This window comes from Phoxinus phoxinus (assembly GCF_949152265.1).
Source record: "Phoxinus phoxinus genome assembly, chromosome: 17".
Lineage (NCBI taxonomy): Eukaryota > Metazoa > Chordata > Actinopteri > Cypriniformes > Leuciscidae > Phoxinus > Phoxinus phoxinus.
Window position 1 is genome coordinate 26,939,203 of NC_136892.1, and position 27,135 is coordinate 26,966,337.

The 27,135-nt window shown below is 36.3% G+C and overlaps 1 protein-coding gene across 17 annotated transcripts in view; it reads right to left on the bottom strand.

Annotated features, from left to right (window-relative positions):
• Window positions 1-419: 419 nt before the first annotated feature.
• mapk10 (mitogen-activated protein kinase 10) overlaps window positions 420-27,135 on the bottom strand; it is a 62,742-nt gene continuing 36,026 nt past the window's right edge. For 3 of the 17 annotated variants that reach the window (XM_079586869.1, XM_079586874.1, XM_079586875.1), the window contains exons 5-15: window positions 23,716-23,845; window positions 22,675-22,733; window positions 20,923-21,061; window positions 20,661-20,826; window positions 17,128-17,199; window positions 14,697-14,879; window positions 12,860-12,984; window positions 11,223-11,246; window positions 8,875-8,938; window positions 8,031-8,108; window positions 420-2,404 (exon numbers count right to left, since the gene is read on the bottom strand). In XM_079586869.1, the coding sequence (XP_079442995.1) occupies window positions 2,262-2,404; window positions 8,031-8,108; window positions 8,875-8,938; window positions 11,223-11,246; window positions 12,860-12,984; window positions 14,697-14,879; window positions 17,128-17,199; window positions 20,661-20,826; window positions 20,923-21,061; window positions 22,675-22,733; window positions 23,716-23,845 (1,183 nt within the window). In that variant the 3' untranslated portion in view covers window positions 420-2,261. Of the gene's footprint in view, window positions 2,410-8,002; window positions 8,109-8,874; window positions 8,939-11,222; window positions 11,247-12,859; window positions 12,985-14,696; window positions 14,880-17,127; window positions 17,200-19,550; window positions 19,623-20,660; window positions 20,827-20,922; window positions 21,062-22,674; window positions 22,734-23,715; window positions 23,846-27,135 lie in introns of all 17 variants that reach the window. The other 14 variants (XM_079586872.1, XM_079586873.1, XM_079586860.1 and 11 more) reach the window with 10 other exon arrangements.

Here is a 27,135-nt window from a genome sequence, read left to right on the forward strand (position 1 = left end):
AGATGGAGAGAACTGAGGGATTTCAAATGTTTTAAACTAGTAGACTAGTGTTTACTAATAGGTAAAGCTACTGTAACATCTTCAGCTAGTTAGCTTGAGATCCTTTCCATCTAAACTAGTTATCTTAAGCTTAGTAGTAGTGCGCGTTTTATGAGCAGTGTGATAACCATATTCATCCGCGCCGAAGCACAACCAAAACAACGTTCTTCCGCCAGAGGGTCAAAAGTTACATAGTGTATCAGATAAACATTAACATGCAATGCCACATAAATGTGTTATTAAAAATACAAATAATTGAATTATTAACACTAATTAGCCAATTATGTCCACAAAAAGAGTGTTTCTAGATGATAATGAGTTAGAAAATGAGAGCTTTGTTACATAAACAACCAAAAAAAAAAATCATGTGTATTTATTTTCATCCCTTTATTAAAATGTTTAGTACACGGATCAAATCAGACAAATACAGGTACAAAACAAAACCGTACAACTTAAATATTATATGTTCAATTTTACTGTGTACTTCATAATGTATATTCGATGAAGCTAAACTTGACCTAATACTGTAAACATCAGCCATGTGTTTTTGAAAATTTTAACTACATTACTCGTCTTTTTAAAAATGGAACAATTAATGTGGAGGGGTTACATGGGAACTAACAGTGGCCCCGAAGCGTATTTGGACACTTCAGACATTTATTAAAAAATACATGTAAATCCATATAACAAAATTATAGTAGCATTTTTGTATCCTAATATGTAAAATGATACATAAATTGCTCAAAGCGAAACTGTGGAATTTGTCAAACGATTGTGATAGTGATACACACCTGTGTGAACTTGAGGAGAACTGACAATTATTTTCTTTACTTTTAATGCAATAACATTTTTAAGTGTGATGTAAATGTCCAAATACTGTCTGAGGCCACTGTAGTTCTCAGATCTGGGGCTTATAACAGATTTTTGTCCAGGTGCCTTTTTCCGCCCATTTTTCTTTTTTTTATACATATTACAGTGACTTTAAATCAGACACTTAGACTACACTAGGAAATGTAGATGAATAGGGGATTGTGGGATTGGGTAAACAGACCTGTCACATCCGACACCTCTATCAGAGCCGTCGCGTTTACTGTATTCGTGTTTTTGAGGAGGAAACTGCATTATTTCAAAGGCACTTCCCAAACCCAACAATTGAATAATAAACTCCTGCTGTGAAGTTTAGGTAGTAAGCACGTTGATTCCCTTCAGCCAACAGAAAAATATGAATCTCGAGATGGGATTTAGTTTACGTGGATGTGAACAAGGAACCAAAAGTGGAGATGAGGCTCATGCTCTCGACTTCGTTAGACACACCTTTCAAAGGTGAAGTTAAAGCATGCAGGGCTGCCGCAGCGAGGGCGAGTTTCACAAACACGGAGGAAGGGCTGTTGAAAGTGGGAAAATGACAGAGACAGTGCTTGTCCCCCCCCCCGATGGCTTCCTTAAAGCAGCCTCACTTCCCGTCGAGCGGCAGATACATTCACCCACGTTCACCCTTCAGCTCCTTAAATGTTATATAAACACGGTTCTCTATAATTGTATATGTTATAATTAGCTTAAGTACTTTTTTTTTTCTCTGACCATGCAAGACTACAGGCAAAGGGAAACGGGTGACTAGCTGTAATGTGGCAAGGTGTGCGAAAACTCCCTCTACTGGCCGTCAGTCCCACTCTGAGAACACCTCACAGCTGTACACAATTACATATATACAAGAGATAGGGGGCGCCATTGTACATATTATTAATATACCTTACAAGGAATCGCACAGAGACACACCAGCCCATCCGAAACCAGCTGGGGGTTTCGGCACAAGCAAAAAAAAAAAAATACAAGGGTTGATCGATTATTGTACAGTGCTCATTAAAATAAAAGCCCACCCTGCCACATCGACTGAAGCACAGAAAATCGCAAGGTATTAGATAGCAGCCAGTCAATGTACACTTTACAGAGATGCCCGATTAAGTCCTTTTTTTTTTTTTGCTCTCTTTTTTTTTAAGTCTCGTTATTTTTTTTGGATGCCATGTGAGGGGATTCAAAGCAAAGCAACTAGTGAAGATTCATAAATATACATATTCAGAATGAAAATGCACTCTTTGTCGTCATTTACTCATGGTACATTATTTTACGCATATATTAACTCATGTTTTAAATTTGATGTCGTTGATTTGGAGGTTTGTGGGTCACCTTCTGAAGAACACGGGGTTGCGCAGGCAGGCGGTTAGTCACCTGCAGCACCCCAGGGGTCCGGCGGAGGTCTCCAGGCTGCTGTCGGTGTCGGACGCCAGGGTCTGGTCGGTAGACATGGAGGAGATGTCGTTGACGGAGGAGGAGGGGGGGAGGCTCTCGCTGCTGTTCATGGCTGCACCTGCGCTAAGGGAAGTAACGGGGGAAAAACGGTTACAACGAAAAAAGAAAGCGCAGCCACAGTGCCCTCTACAGGGCTGATAGATACTACACGCAGAAGATCAAATACCAAACATTACAAGAACAACAATATGTGTACACATATCCCACACGGATGAAAGTGGGGTCTTTAAGGGTGGAGTCCATGGACTGAGTCGGCTCGGAGGTGATGTTGTAGGATGTTGAGCCACGTTTTTTGTACAAATGCCCACAGATGGGTATCCTTCCTGAGGTAAGCACAGATTAATCTAAACTATTTTTACTCTGTTCTTTTTTTAAAGTCCCCCTGTGGTGAAAATCAAGCTTTTAATGTTGTTTATATGTCTATGTGGTGTTTTTAATATGCATTAAGACAAACCATGTGTAAATTCACAAGTCAACACCATTGCTTTCCACCAGTATTTTCTCCCTAAAACTGCAGTGAACCTAAGACAGTCTCAAAACAGCATTTTGAAATCGCTGGCGTTTCTGACGTCACAAACTACCTTGTAACCAATCACGTCAGCGAGTGGATCTCTGAGCTGGAGGGAGTGAGTGGAGGCGGGGCTAATTTGCATATTCACAGAACCACGTGTATTAAATGAGATAAGGGTGTAGAGTTACATTCAAGCTATTTTAAGGCATGAAGTGTTTTTTTCACAAGAAAAACATTTAAATGTGCCACTTTGGTGATCAAAGAGGAGTTTTAAGGGATACAATTATTGACTAGGGGGACTTTAGGATATAGAAATACTTACTTTGTCTTATTATACCAACCATTAGAGTACAGACAGACAGAGACAGTTTGGAAACACTAACTAAGGCTTTTGATATTTTTTTAAGTAGTCTCTTAATCTCACCATGGCTGCATTTATTTGAACAAAATACAGTAAAAACAGTAATACTGTGAAATATTATTACAATTTAAATGAACTGGTTTCTGTTGTAACACATTTTTAAATGTGATTTACTCCTGTGACGCAAAGCTGCATTTTCAGCATCATTGCTTCAGTCTTCAGTCACATGATCCTTCAGAAATCATTATAATATTCTGATTTGGTGCTAAAGAAACATTTCTTATTATTGTTGTACTTAAATATATATATAGCCTAGATTTCTGCCAGTTTAAAATAATAACTTAGAAAAATAGATAGCAACATGATTAGAGATATTAATTATGCAGCAGAAACTGTAAAGGACGAGTAAGGTTCACATCCCGAACACGAGCAAGCATCACTAGTTACAATCATTCTACATGCGTGTAACAAAAAGCACAAAAAATTTAATCTAAAATGAGACACGCCACTAGGTGGAGCTGCCGCTCTAAGACGTAATAAATAAAGGCTCCTGCAAAAAGGACAAATTGTCCCTATTTTTCATCATCAGGTTTGAGAGTTGCACTGGCTGCCCTATAAATCCACAACCCAGAAATCCTGGAATCCTTCAGCAAATCTGTCTCAACACTGTAGCTCAGCCCAATCCAATCAGGCGAGGCGATTGCTTTAGATAAAAATCAAACGCAAATAACCCCTTAAACGGCTTCCTACGATAACATTACAAGCTAATTTACTTGATTGACGGGCTACAGCTTTCGTTTTAATAGAAGGCGGCTCTTTAACACCCGTTCAATGCTGTGAACATGATTTACAATAACTTTATACTACATTGCCCTCATCCCCATTTGAGAATTAACATTTCAATGCAATTTTGCGTGACTGCAGAGTGGCGCTGGAACCAACGGTTAGGATGAAAAAATAATGGCAATGTGATAAATGATGAAAGCAGAAGCTCCCCTTTAAAATGAGAAGAAAAAATGAAGAGGGTGGGTGACATTGGCTCAGTAAGGGGGTTTTATCGCTGTCAGCTTTATGGTCACTGTCTCTCTTTCAGCCTCTCTCTCTCACTCACTCTTTCGCTCTATAGAAATGTGCCAGACCAGCAAAATATGATAGCTAGTTACATATCACATCACACTGAGAGCATCAGTGAGCCTCACGGCACAGACGGACACGAATATTTCCACAAACACTATAGAAGACGAGAAAAAAACGGTAACATTTTACAATAAGGTTCATTAGTTAATGTATTAACTAACATGAACTAACCATGAGCAATACATTTGTTACTGTATTTGGTAACGTTAGATAATAGAAATACAGCTGTTCATTGTTAGTTTATGTTAGTTCACAGTGCATTAACTAATGTGCACAAGATTTTAATAAAGTATTAGTAAATGTTGAAATTAACAAAGATTAATAAATGCTGTATACATGCAATTCATTATTAGTTCATGTTAACTAATGTAATTAACTAATGTTAACTAACGAACCTTATTGTAAAGTGTTACCAAAAAAACTTTAACATTGCCCATAATTCTCTGTTCATCAGAAATACAGTAAAAACAGTAATAATGTTAAATATTATTACAATTTAAAATATCTGTTTTATATAATATTTGAGAGTTTTAATTATCTCCCATTACTCACATGATCCTTCAGAAATCATTCTAATTTTGATCTGAAAGAAACATATTATTATCAATGTTGAAAACAATGGAGCTGCTTAATATTTTTGTAGAAACCATGATACATCGTTTTTTCACAGGGTTGTTTGATCAAAAAGATTAAAAGAACAGCATTTATTTAAAATAGAAATAAAATGTGTAACATAAAGGTCTTTACTGTCACTTTTGATCCTTTGGCACTCTTGCTGAGTAAAAGCATTCATTTCTTTGATTTCAATGTACTTTATGAAAAGTATTTTTAAGGAAGATAAAAGTGCACCATTAAGTTACAAAGACACGATAAATACCGAAACAAAATTGCTTCGACTCTTGACTGGTCTGTTTTAGAGAGGTTTTGGACCCTTTTTTTGGTCCCAGACTGACCAGCCAAACCAGCTGGGTTTTGCAGAAGTTTTTTAGACCAGCTTGAATTCCCTGATGGTCTTTACTGGTTTTCTGGGTTTCTCTTGACCATTTCCTCTGCTCTTACTCCATCTCAAAAATAGACGTTCAGTTTCATCGCTCTGCTCTCACCTAACAGAATCCTCCAGTCACGCGTCCCAGAGACCACCATAAATCCCTCATTTATACTGCAGCTTCTTAAAGCACATCTCTGACTCCCAGACCCTTAATAAACAGGAAGGCAATGAGGATTTATAGCGAGCATCGATTTTTAACCCAAGTACAGTTCTGCGGGTTTAACTAAACGCACTGAATCACTGTTTAGTACAGGACGCCACATCAACAACGGTCCACTGCAGGTGCAGGACATCTACAAACACGAGTCTTCAACGGTTCTCATCCGTCAATAGATTTCCAGCTAGTTTATAGGCATGTGATCAGTGTATGTTGAAAATAACCCGCAGTTTTTTCATGTCTGCAGTCTGCACCTGTCTGAAAAATACAAATAATACTTTTTCATAAAACACTTACTTTTATAAACCACACATGTCAAAACCATAATTTACGAAATTGGTGTGAAATCGTTTTTGTGCGTTTATGAAAAGTAAATACAAATAAGCCGAATTGACCTGAACGTGTGATTTTCTACACACACGACTGAACACACTAAACCCACACTGCTGTGAAATGTGGAGCTGCATTGCGACTGCTTTCTTCAGCACAAGCACTTAATTACAAAGGGGGAGACCGAGAGAGAGAGAGAGAGAGAGAGAGAGAGAGAGAGAGAGAGAAAGAGAGAGAGAGAGAGAGAGAGAGAGAGAGAGAGAGAGAGAGAGAGAGAGAGAGAGAGAGAATTAGGCCAGAAAAAGATGGACAACACATGCAAAATGAAGTCAAACACTAGCAATATCACAAAACATAAGCAGCTAGAAACTAATCGATCATTGACATGATCCGATATTAATAAGTGAGTGAGACGACAGTAAACGGGAAGATCTTCAGCTCGTGTGTCTGTCTGTCTGTCTGTCACCTTCAGTGCTGCAGGATTGCAGACTGCAGACATGCAACACCGCACGAATGCAAACACACACACATACATGTGCTGCCCTCTACAGGTTAAACGGAGACACTGCAGGCTGCTGATAAAATAGACTCGACATCCCACAATCCTCCAAGAAAAAGCCTTTACGTGTAGTGAATTAGCATATTCTTAATGCTAAATTAATCCTACAAATATTTCAGTGTTGACTCAATGTCAGACATCATGGACTCCAACCTTAATTATGAAACATGTATACATATACAGTGGCAAATATACATTGCAATACAATATAAAATCAGATACACATATCATTTTTTTTTTAATTAACCCAGACCAGTTCCTAACATTTTAGCAATGTTTTAAACTCAAGCATTAGTTTGCTTATTTAAAAAAAATAATAATTATACAATAACTTGGATATTTTTACAATCATGTAGAATTTATTTATATGATGGTTTAAAGTGAAAAAAATATGTTTCCTTTACTAAGCTCCGCCCCTTTGGTTATGGTTGCTAACAAAGTGGTATAAATGCTGGGATATTGTTATTAAATGGGCTGGAATAAATTGTGACATTGCAAAGCATTTATCTGCCATTTTTTCTTAATCATAAAAAAATCATAACAATATGAACCAAAATCAAGGCAAACACTTCTTAGAAACACAAAACAAATTAAAGTGATTACAAGTGTCCTGAAAGATGCTTATGAAAATCATTTGACTGTATTTTTGGATATTTTCAATTGATAGAACTGCGTATATGTTTATCCAAACTCACAGATACAGTGCGTGCAAAGTTATTATTAGGATTGATGTGGTTTGGATATGGTAAAATGTGATTGGACATTTTTTTTAATAAGAATATCGACTTGCATAATCGCACGCACTGTAAAAGAGACAAACCTTGTCTGAGAAAATGGGGGACTGGATTGGTCATTAACATTTTAAGGCGGGGTTTAGCGAAGGTCCAATTGTAACCGTTCAAGTGAAAAATAGGCTAAATTAAACACAGTGTTATAAAGTGCTTTCTTAAAGATGCTGTAAGTCTCTGGGAGAGGCCCATGCTTTTTTAGCCAATCAAAAACACTCTCTGCTTTGGGGGCGGGGTTTTGTAGAGTTTTATGTACGTTCATGCCATAATTACCGTAAAAACCCGGTCACATCCTACTAGAACTTGTAATTACAACATGTAAACTGGATTTGTTTTCTGGGATTGTACCACATGACCGCTGCAGATTCAATGTGGCGTTTATAGTGTTGCAATAGAAACGTATAATAATTCCGAGTCATAAAGAGTGACCAGCTCTGAATAGAACGTCACATGTTCTTATTTCGTAGTTACGGTAATTACAGCATTTCTTGAACGCAGCATTTGTTTTGTAGAGGTAAAGTCAAAGAACAGCAGTAGTGTCTGAAATCGCTTACAGCACCTTTTATTAAGTTCAGCAAAGACTACAACAGACAACATCGTCAAAATAACAGGTTACCAACAAAATGAAAAACTAGCACGCAATCACACTCAAGACGTGTTGTTTTTGTGTCACACGGACGAGATGAGAGGGGGACAGGGACAAATGGAGCAGTCACAATGGGAGGGTTTCTCATAAACAGCTGAAATCACTTTAAATTGACTTACAGAAGCATAGCTTATGCACAGAGAGTACCTGAGGGAGAGGGCTGTCCCTTCACCACACCATTCTTTGTTCTCTCCTCGAAGTTCATCACCTCTTTATAAATGAGCTCTGAGCCAGAGAGAGACACAGGTGCAGGAAAAGAGAGAGAAAGGGTCACATTTTAGAGCTAATCGACTCAAAAGCACTTCTGGTTCATTAGGAACCAACAAAAACAAACAAGAAAATAGCGTAAAATGAACAAGTACTTGTAGATTATTAATGGCAAATCCATGTGGTAAACTGAAGTTCCTCAGATGCAGTGCTATTGTTAAGAGTGTAGTTATTTACGTATACCCGTTGTTATAAGAATTTTTTTTTTAATTTATTAAAATAAATCTGAAAATAAAAAAATCAATATAAATATTAGATGAAGGTCTTAAGCTTAAAAAACATAATTATGTTTCCCTAGAAACCAACTGAAATAAGTTGAAGTACTAAAATGACTAAACGTGTTAAAAGGGACAACTAATTAAGTTTACAAAAGCACATAACAAAGTTACTTAAATGAAAGTGAAAACTCACAATAAAAGCTACTTTAAAATATGAATACATACTATAATAGTATATAAATAATGCTAAAGAGACAGTAAAACCTGAAATAACCTACAGTACATTGTGGTGATCAGCCATGTCCTACAAAAATGTCATTCTAAAATCAAGATTTATATAAAATGTAAAAATGCAAAGGTTTATTTGAAGTCTAGTTTTACCATATAAGGATATAAACTATTTTATACTGGCTCATTATAAAAACGAGTCAGTGGCCACCGTGATAGAAAAACAACATTGTGCGTGAACGATCTCTTCATCTGTGTGTGTGTTCATGAAGGCCTACCTTTCCATTCATCAATGGAGTGTTCCCTCTCATCTAGCTGCTTATCATAGATCTGTGGAGGAGGCTGAGACACATAGAGAGAGAAAGAGAAACACATTTAATAACTACCCCAACATAATCATAATAAACATGTCTTACGCTTTATCATTGCTTGTCCTTAATCATGAAGACAATCCTCTAACGGTTAAAAAAGTAATCAAATCTCATGCTTTATTCATCAGGCAGTATATGTACTCATATTTAGTGCTTAATAATGTCTAAATATAGCACATCTGCTCATGTAGAGTCACTTATTTGATGTAATGCTTTTCATCTTGTATATATCTTGATCAGAAAACATATGAGAGCCAGATTTGTAATGTTAAAACATCTCCAATAAATCAACATAGTGTCTGGTCAGATCCGTCCCGCGTGGAATCCACATGTGCCAGATGTGTGCCGACACTATGTTGCTGTCTGGGCTGGGTTAATGTTACATTACAGTGTTCATGATATAATATTACACGTGTCTATTAAATTACTTTGTATAATCATTTTTGTAACTAATAATATTTGCACAAAAAATAACACGAACACTGTAATGTAAAGGGTTTATCGCCATTTGCACATGCAGCTGACATGTTCGACAGTAAGAACTTAGTAAATAAGGACCGAACACCAGCATTAGTAGGACAGAGAAGTCTGCAGTAAGGTTTAGGAGTGAGACATGAGAGGCAAGTGAGCAGACTAACTAGACATCATCCAATCAATCCTCAGCAGCAATTCATTTCAAATGCCCCTGTGTTGCTGACAAAACATGCAGTCTAGTTAGGCAGCTCACTAGGTTTTGTGACAAGCCAGATAGTTAAAGAAAGATATAAACAGAAAGAGAGCTTAAATGGCACTGAGGATCACTATGGGGAAACAGGGTTACACAATGCACTTGCATTAATAATTTACAGTATATTAGTTGTTTGTTTATTTCACAAAACCCACAAGTGAGTTAATTTAATGCCTTTCCAGTAAATAATATATCTAAGGCTACGTCAACACTAATCCAGATACATTTTTAAAAAATCTCTGTTTTGAGCTTCCGTCCACACTCAGATGGTGTTTTTGTCGCGTTGTACTGGAAAACGGAGGAATTTAAAAACAACGATGCATGTTGCACTGATAAATATGTTTATCCCAATGTGCCACACGCATCCTGGAAGGAAATGCAGCCAAAACGTTTCGATCGACCCCTGGTGGCTGGCTGCAGTATAGGCCATAAACCCCGCCCCCTCCATGGAACCGAATGGGACGCATGCCAAACTAAAAAATCCAATTAAACTTTACACAAATTTTTGTTTCTGTCATTTTAGGTAGTTTTTATCACGCATGTTCAAGTGTTCGTTTTTCCAACAAGTTTGGTTTTAGTTATTTGATGCTATAGGAACGGGGTGTAACGCCATGATTGACAGCTGTGCTAGCGATTGAGTCTGCGGGATCTTGATACCACGGCTCCACCTCAGGATCACAACCGCGCAGACTCGGCTCCAAATGACATAATAACGGCAATGACCGTTTCTGGGATATTTTAGCTTAATTTTTCTATAGTGGAAGGAAGTGGAGACACGTCGTACAATTTGTTACAGTCTTATACCAGTATTCACTTGCACAGTTTGCTAAAGACATGTTAGCCTACTTTGTACAATCGTCATATTACATTTCTGCAAAAATGACAGAAAATGTATGCGCAGTTGCTGCTCTTTGGCAACATTTTATAATTTGAGAGATAATTTGCTAGTAAAATGTTCACGTCGTGATTTATGTCTGGTCTCTGTATTATCTCAGTGAGCTTTCATTATGTTTTACGCATGCGCAGTCTTCCGACGTGTCAGTGTGGACAAGAAACTTTTGAAAAACTCCTGAAAACACTAGTGTGGATGGAGAGCGTTTTTGAAATGAAAACAGAATTTTCGATTGGATCCGGATTAGTGTAGACGTAGCCTAAAAGCGAGGAAGCGAGTTCTGTTTGTTCAGTGTGATTGGGAGGCATTTGTTAACTGGTTGACCTGGATGATGTCATATTGTTATACATAAGCCTAATCATAAAAATCAATAATTGTAGGTTTGACGTTAACTTTAAAAATTCTATTCTATTCTCTAAATGTTATCTGGATACAGAATTTAAACTAATCTCTTACATTCTACAAGATTAGTACACAATACAGACACACACAAATACACAGATATTCACACACTGTGCAAATTTCAAATCTTATTATGTTTTTGAGTTTTAGACATCAAAGTGTGTTACAAAGAGATCGGTGTGTGAGTGATTTGAGATGAGGAGGTTTCCTAAGTGTGGAATGGTCTTTATTTACCATCGATATCTGCTGATTCCTGGCCTTCATCAGAGAAAGAGAAACACCAGAGAGAAGGAGAAAAGAATCACACTAATCATAATGATGCTTCATGGGTTATTAAAACAAACTATTTGCTAATGAATGTCAGATTTTATATCATAGCGTACCATATTAGTATGTCCGTTTCATATTTCGATCAACAGAAAATGTACGTTCACATCAAATGGCAACTGCTAACAGCGACACACAATAAATGTGAGCTAGTATTGTATTACATATTTATCTCTGTAGCTTTGTACTTTGTGTTGTGCACTCTCTTAGACAAGAAAACCGTTGCGTCATTGAAACCCCTTTGAAACGGTACAGATGCGCACTGTAGACAAGAACAAGCTGTTTGTCAAAAGGGGACGTGTGAATAAAATCAGAGTCAAATGCTTATTGAATGTTTAGAAATCTTCATCAAAGAACAGGACAACCTTGTGGTAGTTTTACTCCTTTCCTGTGTCCTCTCAGACTGATGAAGGTCCCCAGAATCAACCGTCAATATTTACAAACTGCAACATGATAAAGTAAACCTAGCTAATAATCCAAAACTATTGACTGAGGATCTATGCGATCTGTATATAATATAATATAATATAATATAATATAATATAATATAATATAATATAATATAATATACAGCAAAGCAACTAAATATGATTATCAATATTACTCGTTGTATGACAAAATTACATTGTTTTAGCCTGAATTAAAATTTCAGCACAGAAAAACAACACAAATTTAAAATAAATAAATAAATAAAACTAAATCAGTCAGTCACTACATGCAGTTTTCTTTCAATAAATAAAAATACATGTAAAAACCTCATGAATTCGATATTTCAGACTTGAAATGCATACAATTGTAAAAAAAATAATAAAAATTGTTGGAGGAACAATGTATTGAGTTTAATTCATAATATTTTATAAATAATAAACAATATATAATGTGAATGAATGAGTGAATAAATGAGTGTGTGAGTGAATAAACGAGTGAGTGAGAGAGTAAATGAATAAATGAGTGAGTGAGTAAATGAATGAGTGAGTAAATTAGTAAATGAATGAGTGAGTGAGTAAATGAATGAGTGAGTAAATTAGTAAATTAATGAGTGAGTGAGTAAATGAATGAGTGAGGTAATGAATGAGTGAGTAAATGAATGAGTGAATGAGTAAATGAATGAGTGAATGAATGTGAGTGAATGAATGAAATGTATGATCTGAATAAATTCAAGATTTTTTTTCCATGTTTAATTTTAAAATCTTTCAGTTCAATTTATTTATACTGAAAATTCAGACTGAATAGGTCTTATGTTTGTGATGATATATCATATTGATTTGTATAAAAATAAATTGTAGCTTTTTTCTTTCTTTCTTCAATTCTATGCAATCAGTTGTGAGTGATGGAGGATACCATGATTGGTCACAGTGGTCCAACCATGTAGAAAGAAAGAAAAAAAGGTCAGATGAATCAAAATGCTGAATATGGCCAAACTTTAGTCTATAAAAGCGGTGTCCAGTGTTTAATGAGCTAGCAGTGGTGTGGAGTAAACGGGTGACAGATGGCCCTCGGCGCACTGATCGATAGTGCTGAGAGAATTAGGAGACTGTACTCACTGCCTCCACCTCGGCCGGGTCGTACCACACATTGATGTAGGGGTGCTGGAGGGCCTCGTCCACTGATATCCGCTTAGAGGGATCAATGATCAACATCTTAGACAGCAGGTCTCTGGCCTGACTCGCTGTAAAACACATGACAACAGAGCGGAGAAATCTTTACATCATTAAAATGAGGGCATTTCACACAAGTGTATCATTTTGATGATTTCCATTTTGAATGGTATTAGAGCAAGAGACATTCATTAAGTAAGTCAACCGAGTTATTGTTGATTTCAGATGTTTGAGGACTGCAGTGCAAACATCTCACATCAGACTCCACAATCTATATTTCATCCTCTTTTTGTTTGTTCATTTCGCAAGGGCACTAAAACATCACACTCTTTTCTTGCTCTTCTTTCCTCGCGCTCTCACCTTCCCTTTCCTCTCTTCCTCTCCACCTCTGTACGCTCCCTGATTCCCTCACTTTCTTGCTCTATAAATAGCTGGGTAAAGTCAGACCCTTTCTCTCTCCTCTCACAGCATCATCCCATCTCTCCATTCTCTCTCTTCTCTCTGCCACCGGCTGGACCACTTCAAAATGGCCGACAGTGATTTCTGCAGATCTGTATGGCTGACTCTCACTCTCTGTGATTCGCTCCACACCTCTTCCTTTCAGTCTCATTTTGTCATGTAAATGTGCAAACTGACCTCACAAATTTACAAAAATGTAATGTACAAAAAGAACAGAATTAAACAAACAATAAAATGATGACATAAAATGAAATACAATTAAAAATTGTAATAAAATAATATATATTAAATGAAGTGAAACAAAAGTATAATGAAATACAATGACAAAATAAAAGACAATTAAATGGACAAAAGGAACAGAATTAAACTAAATAAAGCAAAACGGCAAATATAAAATGGTATAAAATGACGACATAAAATAAAATGACAAAATTATGACATAAAATACAATTACATAAAATGTCAAAATAAAACAAAATGACATAAAATAAATAAAACTGAATAATAATATAATGTAATGTAATATAATAATAATAATAATAATAATATAATATAATATAATATAATATTCCTTATCTCACACACACAGAACAGTTCATGGAGCCTCAACTAACAGGCAGATGAGTCGAATTAGGGAGTCATCAAAAATGTGCAGTGCAATGTTATACAAGTCCTGGAATTACGTGTGTTGAACCCTCTTCTCCATCACACTGTGACAGACGGAGCCTTTATCTGCTGTACCTGACGGCAGGTTCAGAAACACACTCGTATCTGTTAGTCTCACACACACACACGCCGTATACAATCACAGTCTAATCAGCAGTGCTTTACACGCCTCTGTTTCCCGAACATAGAACATTCATCATCTGACTGTGATGTGACGTCTGTTCACCGGGAACAAACTCAACCACGCAAAAGCTCACGAATCTCCTCTGCTATCCCCTGAAGAACAACAGGAGCTCTGAGAACAATTTATGAAACGTCTCTCAATTTTGCAAATGGGAAGGAAATTGCTGCCTGATTCTTTCAGGCAAACCATTAAAATAACACAAAAACAAATACAAATAGAGATGAATCAAACAGAAATATTAGCCTTCACCTCAGTTGATTCTTTATTGAAATATCCTGGTAGTATTGTTGAGTAAACCTACCTCACAAAAAAAGTGTACTTTACAATAATAATAAAAAATGTTCCACATTAAAGTAAAATGAATGAGCTTTTATATTAAAGTGTGTTACAGAGAATGGAGGAAATTCTAATTTAATGTAATTTAATCTAATAAAAAAAAAAAATTGTGCACAAATTCAACAAATTCTCACTCACCTTTGAGTTTGTTGTGCTCCGAGTCTGCAGGGAAGAGGCAATCCGGGAAGAGTTTGGGGAAGGTCAGTCCAGCATATTTTGGCCTGTTCTCCACATAGTTACGCACCGTCGGCTGCAGTTTCTTCATGAACTCAGGAGCGGGCGTGCCGAGCTGCTCTATAACCTTATTCCATTGGTCGATGTCTGAATGAGGGTGGAGTCATGGAAAAAAAACCCCGCCTACGTACACTCCTCACCCCTCGGGTTAGGCATTAGAGTATAAAGTATGATATTTCACTTTTAAATGGAGTATAAAATGAAGATTACTACCTAATGTGGTTATTCTAACATGATTACACAAGGAAAACATAAAAGCAAGTGCCGTGAGCCTGAAAATGCCACCGGTAATAAAATAAAGTTTGATTACACTTCCTCTCCAGCATAATAAAAGCTAAATCAGTGAAGGTTAAAACACCCAGAGGGCTCCTATAGGCCTTGAGTGTGAAATCTGTAGTACATAAATGGAAAAGAAACCAAATCAGTACACACAAGATAAGAGGAATTGATACTGATGATACTTGAATTAAACCAACAACGGAGTCATTGCAATTAAGATAATCAAAATTGTTGTGTTAGGAAAATTACTGAAAAAGATCTGAACTTACAGAAAAAGATCTGATATTACCTTATATTCCAATATTAATCAATATTATAATTATGGATTTGCATTCTGGGATAAGACTCATAAGATGGAACTGAAATCTTGTAAGAGTTCATTCCCAAAGGCAAAAACTAGCAGAAAGCACAAACAAACAATAAGAAATGCGAATGATCCTGTTCCTTTAGTTTCTACTGTAAATAGTTCAATATCATTCATTCATAACATAAACTTAATATACAATAAAATGTATCAATAAAATTAAATCAACAAAAACAGGAATTTAGGGACATTTTTAGCCCCAACATTTTGAATTTCAGTGGCATTTTTTGTTAATTTTGGGCGGTATTTTTTATTTTTTTTTTGCCCCTGTTAAAGGTAGGGTAGGCAATTTTTTTGAGTATTTCTTTTGTTATACTGGTTAAAACTCTCTTTACATCCTTATAGCAATCAATAATAGAAGTGGACTAAATATTAAAACATGTACATATATTGTCTGTGGAAGTCTCGGAGCCAAAAAATGTTCATCCAATCATTGCATTCGGTTCAGTCATATGCTATGCAGACAAACGTCAGTCACCGAGCGCCACAAACAGCAGCAGACGCCTTTTAAAGTTCCTCCTAAACCAAATCAACAAGCTTTTGCTGCATTCACTCCATGTCGTAACCGTAATTTAGAGACGTTCTACTCGGAGCTGTTCGGGTCTTCAGACTCAGATTTATGTGTTTCTAAGTCAACACTATCAACGCCTAAATGAATCTGCAGCAGTCAGGTGGTACAACTAAGAGCTCTTTAAGTTGTTTACATTCATTATTATTGGGATCTTATACTTTCAAAGCTAGTTTGCTAGTGCTAGCCTATCCAAAATTGCCTTCCCTACCTTTAATTTCTGAATCTATAATCACATGATTGAGGCGTGAGCACTTGCTGAGTCTATTTTATCACATAATGGCCAACCAGTTCCAATCAGATTGCCTGGCCTAATATGACTAATAAATGAACAAATTAATGAATACATAAATTTAAATATAACAAATATTTTATTAAATTATTTAATTTTTATTTACATCAAAAGTTTTTAATGTTTTTGAAAACTCCTCAATAAGGCAACATTTATTTAATTTAAAAAAACAGTACAAATATTATGAAATTGTAGTATTGTAATTGTTCTCTATTTTAATATATTTTAAAATATAATGTATTCCTGTGATGAATAAAGCTGAATTTACAGCATCATTACTCCAGTCTTCAGTGTCACATGATCCTTCAGAAAACATTCTAAATATTTTATATGTATATAAAAACTGAACGTTATACCAGTTCAAACACGTCTTGCTTAATAAATCTGAACAGAACTATTGTTACAAAATGACATTTCTCTCAGCAATCTCTTCATCGGTGTCATTATCACGTGGTGTCGTGGTGGGAAATTAGGGCAGAGAGAGAGAGAGACCGCTGGAATTCAACCGTCTTGATTATTGGCGTTTAAGCGAATGGTTTACAGCATATATAGATCTGAGCTGGTCAGAGTGAATGGATCCTGAGACGTTAAGAGCCGTCTGTATGGGTGCCTAGCAACAGAGGGGGGAACTGGATGTTGTCATGGTAGCCCAGTTAGCCTTGGGGAGTCACATGACTGTTTTTGCTCCCCAGGCTTCCCATGATTCCCACAAAGGGGGGTCCTGGTTCAAAGGGCCAGGGCAGCCAGGACCACGTTACATCATCCAACGGGAACGTTAAATATGAAAGAAGACAGCAGTGAGGAGTGGAGAACAGACAGAAGGGAAGGATACGATCTGTCCCTGGAAACAGCACTGTTCCTCTTATAACTTCCCCAAAGATACAGCCTACAGACCACATGTCCACTACACCACACACATATGCAACATACTATCAGACACTCAACATAACACAGAAAATGACATGCATACTATATATGTTCATATAATAACTCTGTTCTAAAACTTGATTTAGAATACTACATAAGAAACACAGATGCTTGACTGAATTGATTCCGATTGAGTTTGATTGAACTCTTTGGATTCATGCTTTCACAAAAGCTGCCATTGAATTTTGCCGAAAGAAGGTATTTTACAAGGCATTTTAATTATGCTATCCACATTTTGGAAAAGTCTTTCACCTATGATGCTTTGAAATGCTTTAAACAGATTTATAAAGAGTACTGACTGAGGATAGTAAACGTGACAGTATTTAAAAGATTATCCATCAATGACATTTTGTTCAAAATCTTACTTTACTTATGAACTCCCTCAGGTTCAGTAAGATAATGCAATCTTTCATATTCATGCATTAAATATTCAAATGTATTATTAAACGAGGAGATTAGAGACGTCTATGTTACGAATCTAAAAGTGGTTAAAAGAATTTGATACAGGAAAAGAATCAAGGGCATATTTTTTCCAAAGATATGAAGGTGAAGATATGGCGCAACGTTAAAGGGGTCCTATTATGCTTTTTTATATATTTTTAACTTTCTATAGTGTGTAATGGTGCTGTTGAAGCATGAAACAGGTCTGCAAAGTTACAAAGCACAAAGTTATTCTCTATATCATTGCGCAATGTTTCTGCTCCCTGAAACGCCTCCATTGTAGGCTTGAGTTTTCTTCCAAGAACGAACACATTATGATTCCTCATTTAAATGATTCCCGCATAAGGCATACGCAAAAAAAATGGTCGAGGCCTGGTTGAGTTGAGGTAGTAGAGTGTTGAAACTCGCGTTTATGGTAAGGGGCGGGACATAAGACACGCTCGAAGTTGTTGACCAATCACAACACACTGGTCCAGCTGGCCAATCAGAGTACATTACACTTTTCGGGAGGAGGGGCTTTATAGAGACAGGAACTAAACAGAGGTGCGTTTCCCAAAATCATTGTTAGCCAACTATGGTCTAAAGCTCCGTTGAAATGTGTTGGTAACGATGGAACTTGCGACCAGATTTGGCTTCGGGAAACGCACCCCAGAGAGTGTTACTGACAGACAGGAAAGAGAGGTGATGCTGTAATGTAAAATGTGTGAAAATAATGTTTTTTTTTTTTTTTACATTTAAGTATAAAAACCTATTTTAGTAGACCCCAAAAACTAAATCGAGACTTTGAAAAACTGCATAATAGATCCCCTTTAAATGCAACCAAAATGAAAATGTTAAATACTTTATCTTAGAATCGCTTTACACACGGTTTTACAGACAAGGCTTAAATCTAGTCCCAGACTAAAATGTATGTTTGAGCTGTTTTAACTGAAAGCAACTTGACCTGTCATATCTTAAAATATGTTGGTGCCATTGTTTTGTCTCAATATGAACACCAGTAATGTTTTTTTTTTCCAAGGCACATTTATAAAGGCTACTTAAATGACCTAATTGAGCCAAGGCCTAATCCCGGCTTAATCTAAGCCTTGTCTGTGAAACCAAGCCTTAGTGTTTCAGGCTTTTGGTAAAGTAGACCTTGTAGACGTTGACTATGGTAAGAGGTATCGATGAGACAGCACAGCAAAGAAGTTCATTCAGGCATGTGTTAATGAGCTTTTAAAAAGACCCAAATAAGCTGAGCTTGGTCTATGGGATCAATACCTTAATTGCAGTTTGGAGAGCAGAAAACAAGCACTGTTCTCCTGCAACTCAACTATAACTACAATTTAACTCCAGGATTCAGAGCAGCAGAAAGAGAAATCACTAAATAAATGAATAGTTTCGCCCTAATGAGTGACTGAAGAGGAAGGCTGTATCATTACTTCACTAGTTTCACTCTCTCTCTAATCGCCAATTAAGCAAGAATCTCTTCCCATTAAGGGACGAAGAACTATTGCGGAGAGGAGAGATGCCAGGCCTCCACATCCAACAATGATACCACAACACCCTAATGAACAAAATCTTCAATATGCATCCGGGATTTAAGGGATTGGGAGATGGTATAAGTGTCACAAAGTGAGAAAAAGAGTTTTAAACAGCATTTGGATATTTAAGCTACACTTAAAATAAGAAAACCTGAGCAAAACCTGCAGGTTAGGAGAGCTACAGCCTTAGTCGATTAGTTATGCCTGAACAGATGAACACTGGTCCAGTCAGGTCGAGTTTCATGTGGACCACAAAATGTTTATGTTATATTAAGATCAATACAGAACTACTATGCTTGATAAAACTGATGTTTTTACCAATAATTCCAAATCAAGCCAGTTTGGACCTAATCGTGAAGGATACAATCCCTGCCGGGGAATAGGATTTTGTGGCGCACCATTTCTCCCATGATGCAACCAACTGACCAAATATCCACTGCAGGCACACACAGAAGCAGGAAAGAGAGCAAAGGAAAGAAAAAGAGAGGTTAGCGTTAGCAAAAACAGTCGTCAGTGATGGAGAGAGAAAGCCCTACGCGAGCTGGATCACTCTCGCTAATTATATCTGCCACACATGTGATTAGACAAACGATTATTCCACAACTGCTCAGATCAAAGTTGGAGTTGGGGACAGACCTCAGGGAGGACCGTTTGTGGCAGGAAATCCATAGCCTGACCTCTCTCTCTTTTTCTCTCAAACTCGAAATATACACACTAATATTTGAGTCTTTAGTGTATTAATGAGTTTTCAAGCAGTGGGGAATCTGTTAGTAAATTAGCAGAAGGTTAGCAAGAAATCTAAAGTAGCTTTCCCGATCTCAAACTTCGACAGTGACATTTATTTGATGTTTTAACACATACTTTGCAGTGTCGACAATACATAAATATCGTCATTGAACACAAACTCTTTCTTTGCTGTGTTCCTGTATTTCCTACTGAAACAGAAAGTCTTCCTGGGAAGTTTGCGTTTGCGAGTTTGGAAGTCGTAATTGCGACGTCAGATGCGTTTCAGCAAGATTTCTAAACTCAACAGTACTTCTACAAAATCTTGAATAAAGAATGTTCATCACTTTGTTTTTGCTTCATGTTTTGATTAAATGCATTAAGGTGCTATGAATTGAATCATTAAATATTCTATCAGAATTGAACAACCTTGTTTTGCGAATGCAACTTTTGCGTCCAATAAATTTTCTTACGAACACGCTCTCAACTTGGAAACTCTGAGAGAGTTCAACTTTGTAGTCGTCATTCAAAATGCGAAATAACCATATTTACTTTCAAAATGAAAACTCTCTTAAATACGCAATGTAGTGAGGTCATGTGACCACAATATAGCATACTGCCATTTGCATAAAACATACTGCTTCACACACTTACTAAAATACTTAAATGTTTTGCAGACATGGACTAAAAGACACAAAACCCAAGATTCTACTGTTATTTAAAAAGTGTTGCAGCCCTGTGATTGGTTTACCGTTCTCCTTGTAGCCCATGCCCAGGATGACCTCCGGGGCCCGGTAGTACCGCGTCACCACGTAGGGCGTCATCATAAAGCTAGTGCCGGCGGTTCTCGCCAACCCAAAGTCCAAGATCTTCAGCGTACAGTCGGATTTCACCACAATATTGCTAGGTTTCAGATCCTAAAACAGGAAGATGTGTCATGGTGAGGTGACAACAAGATTTTTTGTTAGGAGTTTAGATTTGATTGATTATTTTGAATGAATTGTGTCTCTCACCCTGTGAATGATGCCGGCTGAGTGCAGGTGTTTGATTCCACACAACATCTGGTACAGCAGGTAGGACATCCTCTCGTGGTCCAGTTCCATCTGAATCACCTGGCAAAGGTTTGCGTCCATCAGCTCCATGACCAGGTAACTGGAGAAGCCAGGAAAGGTCAGGGAGAATTCTGTGAATTTCAGTAACTGTGACTGCCGCATTGATTCGGTCATGTTTCATTGGCATGGCTTCATTCATGCCTTCTTAATGTACAAAAGAGACTTTTGTGGATCGATGTTAATCTTTAAGACCTCTTATGCGGAGAAAATACTTGTCGGTTGATGACAGTCAGCAAGTCGGTGAATGGAACAGTCAACTGTATTCTGCACATTTATGGATTAAACATTAAATTTTTTATTTATTTAGTTCCAAAACAGAGAGTTAACCTTCAATTAATCATGTGAAGGTGCACTATATATATATTTTAAATATTTAAATTTTTATGTTTCATTATTAGTATTTATTTATATTTTATTTATATATAATTTTTCTTACTGAAATTTTTATAGATATGTATAACTTATTATGTTTTTATTATACTATTATTTTAAAAATATTTATTCTCAATACTAAAATGTGTAAAAAAATATATGATTTTTATTACACTATTTTTGTGTGGTACATTTATTTTAATTTTTATTTATATTACTATACCTACTCAATACTATTAAAAAGTACAAAAAATCACTATTTTAGTGTGGTACATTTGTGTATGTATTATATATATATATATATATATATATATACACACACACACACACACACACACACACACACATAAATATATAGTGTACATACTGTGTAAAAAATAACTTTTTGTTTTTGTTTTTGCTGACCACAATCTAAGCGAAACATCTGAAGCTGGTTTGTTGATTTATAATAATTTCGTCAGCATGAATTCATGCACCATCCATCCTAACACTCAAATCATCCGGCTTTGACATTTCATACTCAACATATTGATCCTGCTCTAGATTAGTCCACACAGCGTGTCGAATAAATGAAGGCATGGGCGGCACTAGACTCAACCAGACCAACCAGAGAGCGAGAGCATGAAGGACTGCAGGTGATAGATCATCCTCACTCTGCAACATCACAGCAGTTATACTGGGACCCTGCATGAGCTCGAACACCACAGGCCATGCTGTAGCTCACCTCAAATATCAGAAATCACCCTGGCCCACTATACTTGGTTTTTCAGCAAATGTTTACACACGTATTGCATATTATGCATGAAAAACATTTGAATTATTAATAATATTTATTCAGATGCAAACACTGTTAACAATAAATGTCCCCTTCCCTTTTTGAATATATATTTCTTTCCAAAGGAAAGCAGTTTAGTTTTCTTTTTTTTTTAAAGGCTTCCTCGTGGCTTATCCAATCAGATTTTAGAGTCAGAACTATTAGTTTTATGATTGTTGTTCAAACACTACCTGCAAACGGTTTATATCCAGACTTTGAATTAACTAATTATAATAATTTATGATATTTACAGAGGAACTGAACTAACTTCAGCTGAACAATGACACTATTTTTCTTTTAGAGCTGCCGTACAGCCGAAATGTCCTGTTTGCTTCATTAAATCATAACCCTGTTATCACTGTGAAGCTGCTTTAAAACAATCTTGTATGAAGCGCTATATAAATAAAGGTGGCTTGACCATAATCAGATGACTTCATGTCTGGAAAAAATCCCCAAACATTACTTACACATCTTGGAATTCCTCTAAAGACTTCTGTGGTGTGAAGACATTTAATAAGCTGATGATCTGGAGGAGAAAAGAAGAGAAGAAGTTTAGTAAAACATGAAATTATACAATGATTCAACATTGGATTCATTATTAAAGGAATAGTTCAACAAATATAAACATTTTCTTTTAACAAGTCTTCTTGAGTCCTATAATTGTATGAAAAACAAAACAAAAAAACATATAAATCAATAAATATAATAATATCATCATTTTTTAGATATTGATCTATATATATAATTTAATGTTATTTATTATGTTCCACAGGATAAATAATGTATGACACAAAGGTGAGCAACCAAATGCTCCATTTGATTCATTATTAAAGGAATAGTTTTACAATTTTTTTTGTAATCATTTTTTTATATATTTATTTCACAGGCTAATAACAGCACACAGCTTTCGAATGACACAAAGGTGAGTAAATAATGGCAGTACTGTCACTTCTCTGTGAACTATTGCCCAGTTATTTTTCTCGAAAAAAAATGGCTGAGAGATTCATAAAAGGACCGTTTAACAGTCAATAAAAGCTGAGGATGATAGAAAAAGCACTTTTGTATTTCTGTCACGTCCCAGCTGTCCTTTATAATCCGAGTCTCAGAAAGAGAGACGACGAGAGAGAGAGAGAGAGAGAGAGAGAGAGAGAGAGAGAGAGGGAGGGGGGGATGACAGGAGATCTGGCAGTAGCATTGTGAAGTGAACTCTTTCGTTGCCAAAAAAGTGTTTCCTCTGTCTCTTAACACTATCACTCCCTTTCATCATCCAATGCCACCAATCTCCACCAAGCTCTCTCTCTCGGCCTGAGGTTTGTGTGCTGTACGTGTGTTATGTACAGTAATGCTAAATATGGCGGCCAGTATAGGCTCAATATTCCTGCCTTTCAGTTTAACAAACAAATCATCTTTTTAATTTCTCTAGAACATGCATGCACATTAACTAGGCCTGAACAAATGGGTCAATCCAATGGGACAGCGGGTGAGAGATATTGAGCTGTGGGACTCACGTTTTTGTGATTGACACATTTCATAAGCACCAGCTCCCTGTATGCTCGCTTGGCGTGAGTCTGGTTCTGAAAGGGTCTGCTGAGTTTCTTAATGGCCACATTTCTGTCCAGGACGGCGTCATATCCAGCACTGCCAGAGAAAGAGAGAGAGAAAGCAATATTAACGTATGGGAAACAATAGGTGCATCCCAATTCGCGTACTTCTGCACTATTCTATGACGTTTTGTAGTATAAATAGTGTGAGTAGTGCGTTCACACTGAAAATTCAAAATAAAAAAAGGACACTTTAAATACCCAGATGATGCGCTTAATTAACCGTAAAACCGAAGTTATGAATGCTGAACACTTCATGCACTCAACAGTCACAGCTTTATTAAACTCTGAAGTTAAATGACAAAATAACCTTGTAAAATTCATACACTACACAAATGAGTACATAGTGCATAAAAGTTATTGAAAAGAATGGAATTCATTTAAATGTTTAATCCATTCAGAGTGGAATTCAACACAATTCCCCATCTAACAATTGGCCTAAAAACAATATTAAAGATGCAAAGTTAATTTTAATTTCTAATATTATGAAGGGAATAAAATACAACTAGATTTGCATTTTCACAACGTGTTGGGTAACGTTAGGTGTTAAATTTTGGTTCTGTGTAAATGAAATGGTCAGCACACGTCTTGTTTTCAGTTTACTTAGATGTAATGTCAATCACAATTCAGTATGCAAATAAATGCAAGAATGAAGACCAATCACAAATCAGTGAGCAAATATTACAATGACATCATCAGTGTCAGTTATATTTTAAATGTACAGCGCACTGAACATTCTATTTACGTGACTTAACCCTTAAATGCATGAATGTTTCTCTCAAACTGCAGCAGTATTATAGAACTCTATTAAAAAAAGTCCAAAGCACAGCAGAAAACCAGGCGCCAAATGACTCATTGTGAAATAACACATTAGTGTTCTTTAATTAGTGAATAAGAAGTTAAACCTAAAATAAAATTAAACGAGTCACAATTCAATTTCCTGAACGAAATGGTATCTTCATTTAACAAGTATACCTGGAGGCCAAAGGAGGCACTAAATTATATAATAAATTAACAACAAAAACAGCATTAATAAAACAGTGTGTGCCCGTCTCAGTGTTTTCCTGTCTTTCACTCTGAGAATATTTATATTGGTCAAAAATTACATTAAAACGGTCATGATAAAAACGGTCACGATGAAATTGAGGGCCGAAATCTTGTATATACTGTATATATATATATATGGTTAATGCAGCAGGAGAGCTGTTGTTAAAAGGCACTTTATTATTTATGACTAGACCAGGTACAGGGAGTGCTAGCAGAAGCCATCATGTTCTGAAAGCTACTGAGGTTTATGACTTAATGCTTGATCCCACAAGGCTGCACTGGGAAAAGTCTGCTCTTTAACCATGTTGACATGCGCTGCTAAAGCTTAAAACGCCATTGTTAAAAAAAAAGACATCGAATAGGACCAGGAAATGCAGCAGTGATTGAAAAAATATTTCCTCATGTGGCACTTCATGAAGCCACAGACAAGTTGAAAAGTTGAAATTATGCCATGTTCTGTGGTCAAAACTGACCTTCACTGTTTTAATGCCCAATAAAACCTATTAAAAAGCCTTGTGGGTGAATAAAATGTGTGATGTGGACTTGCTCAAGAGTGCACTCTGTTTCGGCTTTCAATGCAACCTTTTTTTAAACATCCACTATAATTCAAAAGTCAAAACTGCATGTTTGATAATGCATGTCTGCATCTGAATAATACTGTGAATTGGAGAACGCACAGGCCTATGTGGATCTTTGATTGGACCTATGGATTATTTGAGTGGACAGTTAGAGCTGTGGGGTTTGTTATACAGCAGATGGTCAACGCAGAAGGGGGTGAGGTACATCGAAACAGGAGAAATCCTACAGTACATACATACATACATATCAGGGGTTATAGTTAACTAAAACTAAAACCATTTTAAAAAATCATTTCATTTCTTGAAAAAATTTTTTTTGAAAATTTGTAAAAAATAAATGTAATATTCAACAATATTCACTTTATATCCAAGGGCACAAAAAACTTGATCGATACAGCCATAATACAAATAAAAATGTATTTAAAATATTAATAAAAACTACAATAATATCTCAATGATGCTAAATAACACTGATACACACAATGAAAGAAAATCTACAGAATGAGCTAAATCACAAAAGGAAGTAAAAGGAATTCCAAATGCTTTGAATATGGTAAATATTGACAAAAAAGACATGCAAAGAATTGAGTATGAATTTAGGCAAGCAAGATATTCTCTGAGCGACAGCATGAAAGTTTCTAAAGCACTTTTTTTGGAACCGATGTGTCCATGGTAACGGCAGTTTCAGAGATTTTGTTGTTTTTTTGGCTAATGGCAGCCATAGATACCCATTTGTGTCAAAGATGATGTCATGGCTGTCTCTCCAGGTGGTTAATGCATTGCAGTTTTGCTCCTCGAGGGCCCTGCCTACAGGCAGCTGTCACAAACCAGACACCATTTTAACTACTTTAACACCACAGCTCATACAAATAGAAAGACCTGACATATAACCACGACATTTTACCACACTAGTCAAATCTAAAGGAATAGTATTCTGTCATAATTTACTGTATAATATTATATTCTTCCTTTTAAGCAATACTTTTTAAAAAATGTTTTGTCAAAACTGAGTGTCAAAACTGCTATGTAACGAAAATGATAATTGATAATTAATATTGATACAACTCAAGTCCATATGACTTGTCCTCAAAACCATATGATAGATTTGTATGAAAAATCGATTGAAATTGTAATAATTTGCTGAGGTAAATGACAGAATTTGATTCCTCCATAAAAGTCCCCCTGCAGTCAATAATTGTATCCCTTAAAACTCATCTTTGATAATCAAAAAGACATGTTTACGTTTTTCTTCACAGTGAAAATAATTTCTTCATGCCTTAAAATAGCCTGAATGTAACTCCACACACATGCTTCATTTAGTATTCGTAGTTGCAAATTAGCCCCGCCTCCACTCCCTCACACCAGCTCAGACTTCCCGATCCACTCGCTCAACTGTAGTAAATGCTAAACTATGACAAGTAGAAAATTGGTTTAATTCAGCCATATATGTTTGAACCAGAAACTGATTCAGAAGAAGAGGAAGAGTGAATTATACAGGCTCGTCTACAAGTCGATGTATCAGAATGGTAATGTGTTTTAAGTATCGCTCTTTACAATGTCAGACACAAACCGATTATTTATTTGATCAGCCTTTAATAATGTGTTGCTAATGTTACAAAAACCACGTTCCCGTACTTCCATCAGAGTCAGACAGCTGCCTTCTAAAACATCAGCATCCTTACAAACGCTTCGAACATCAGAA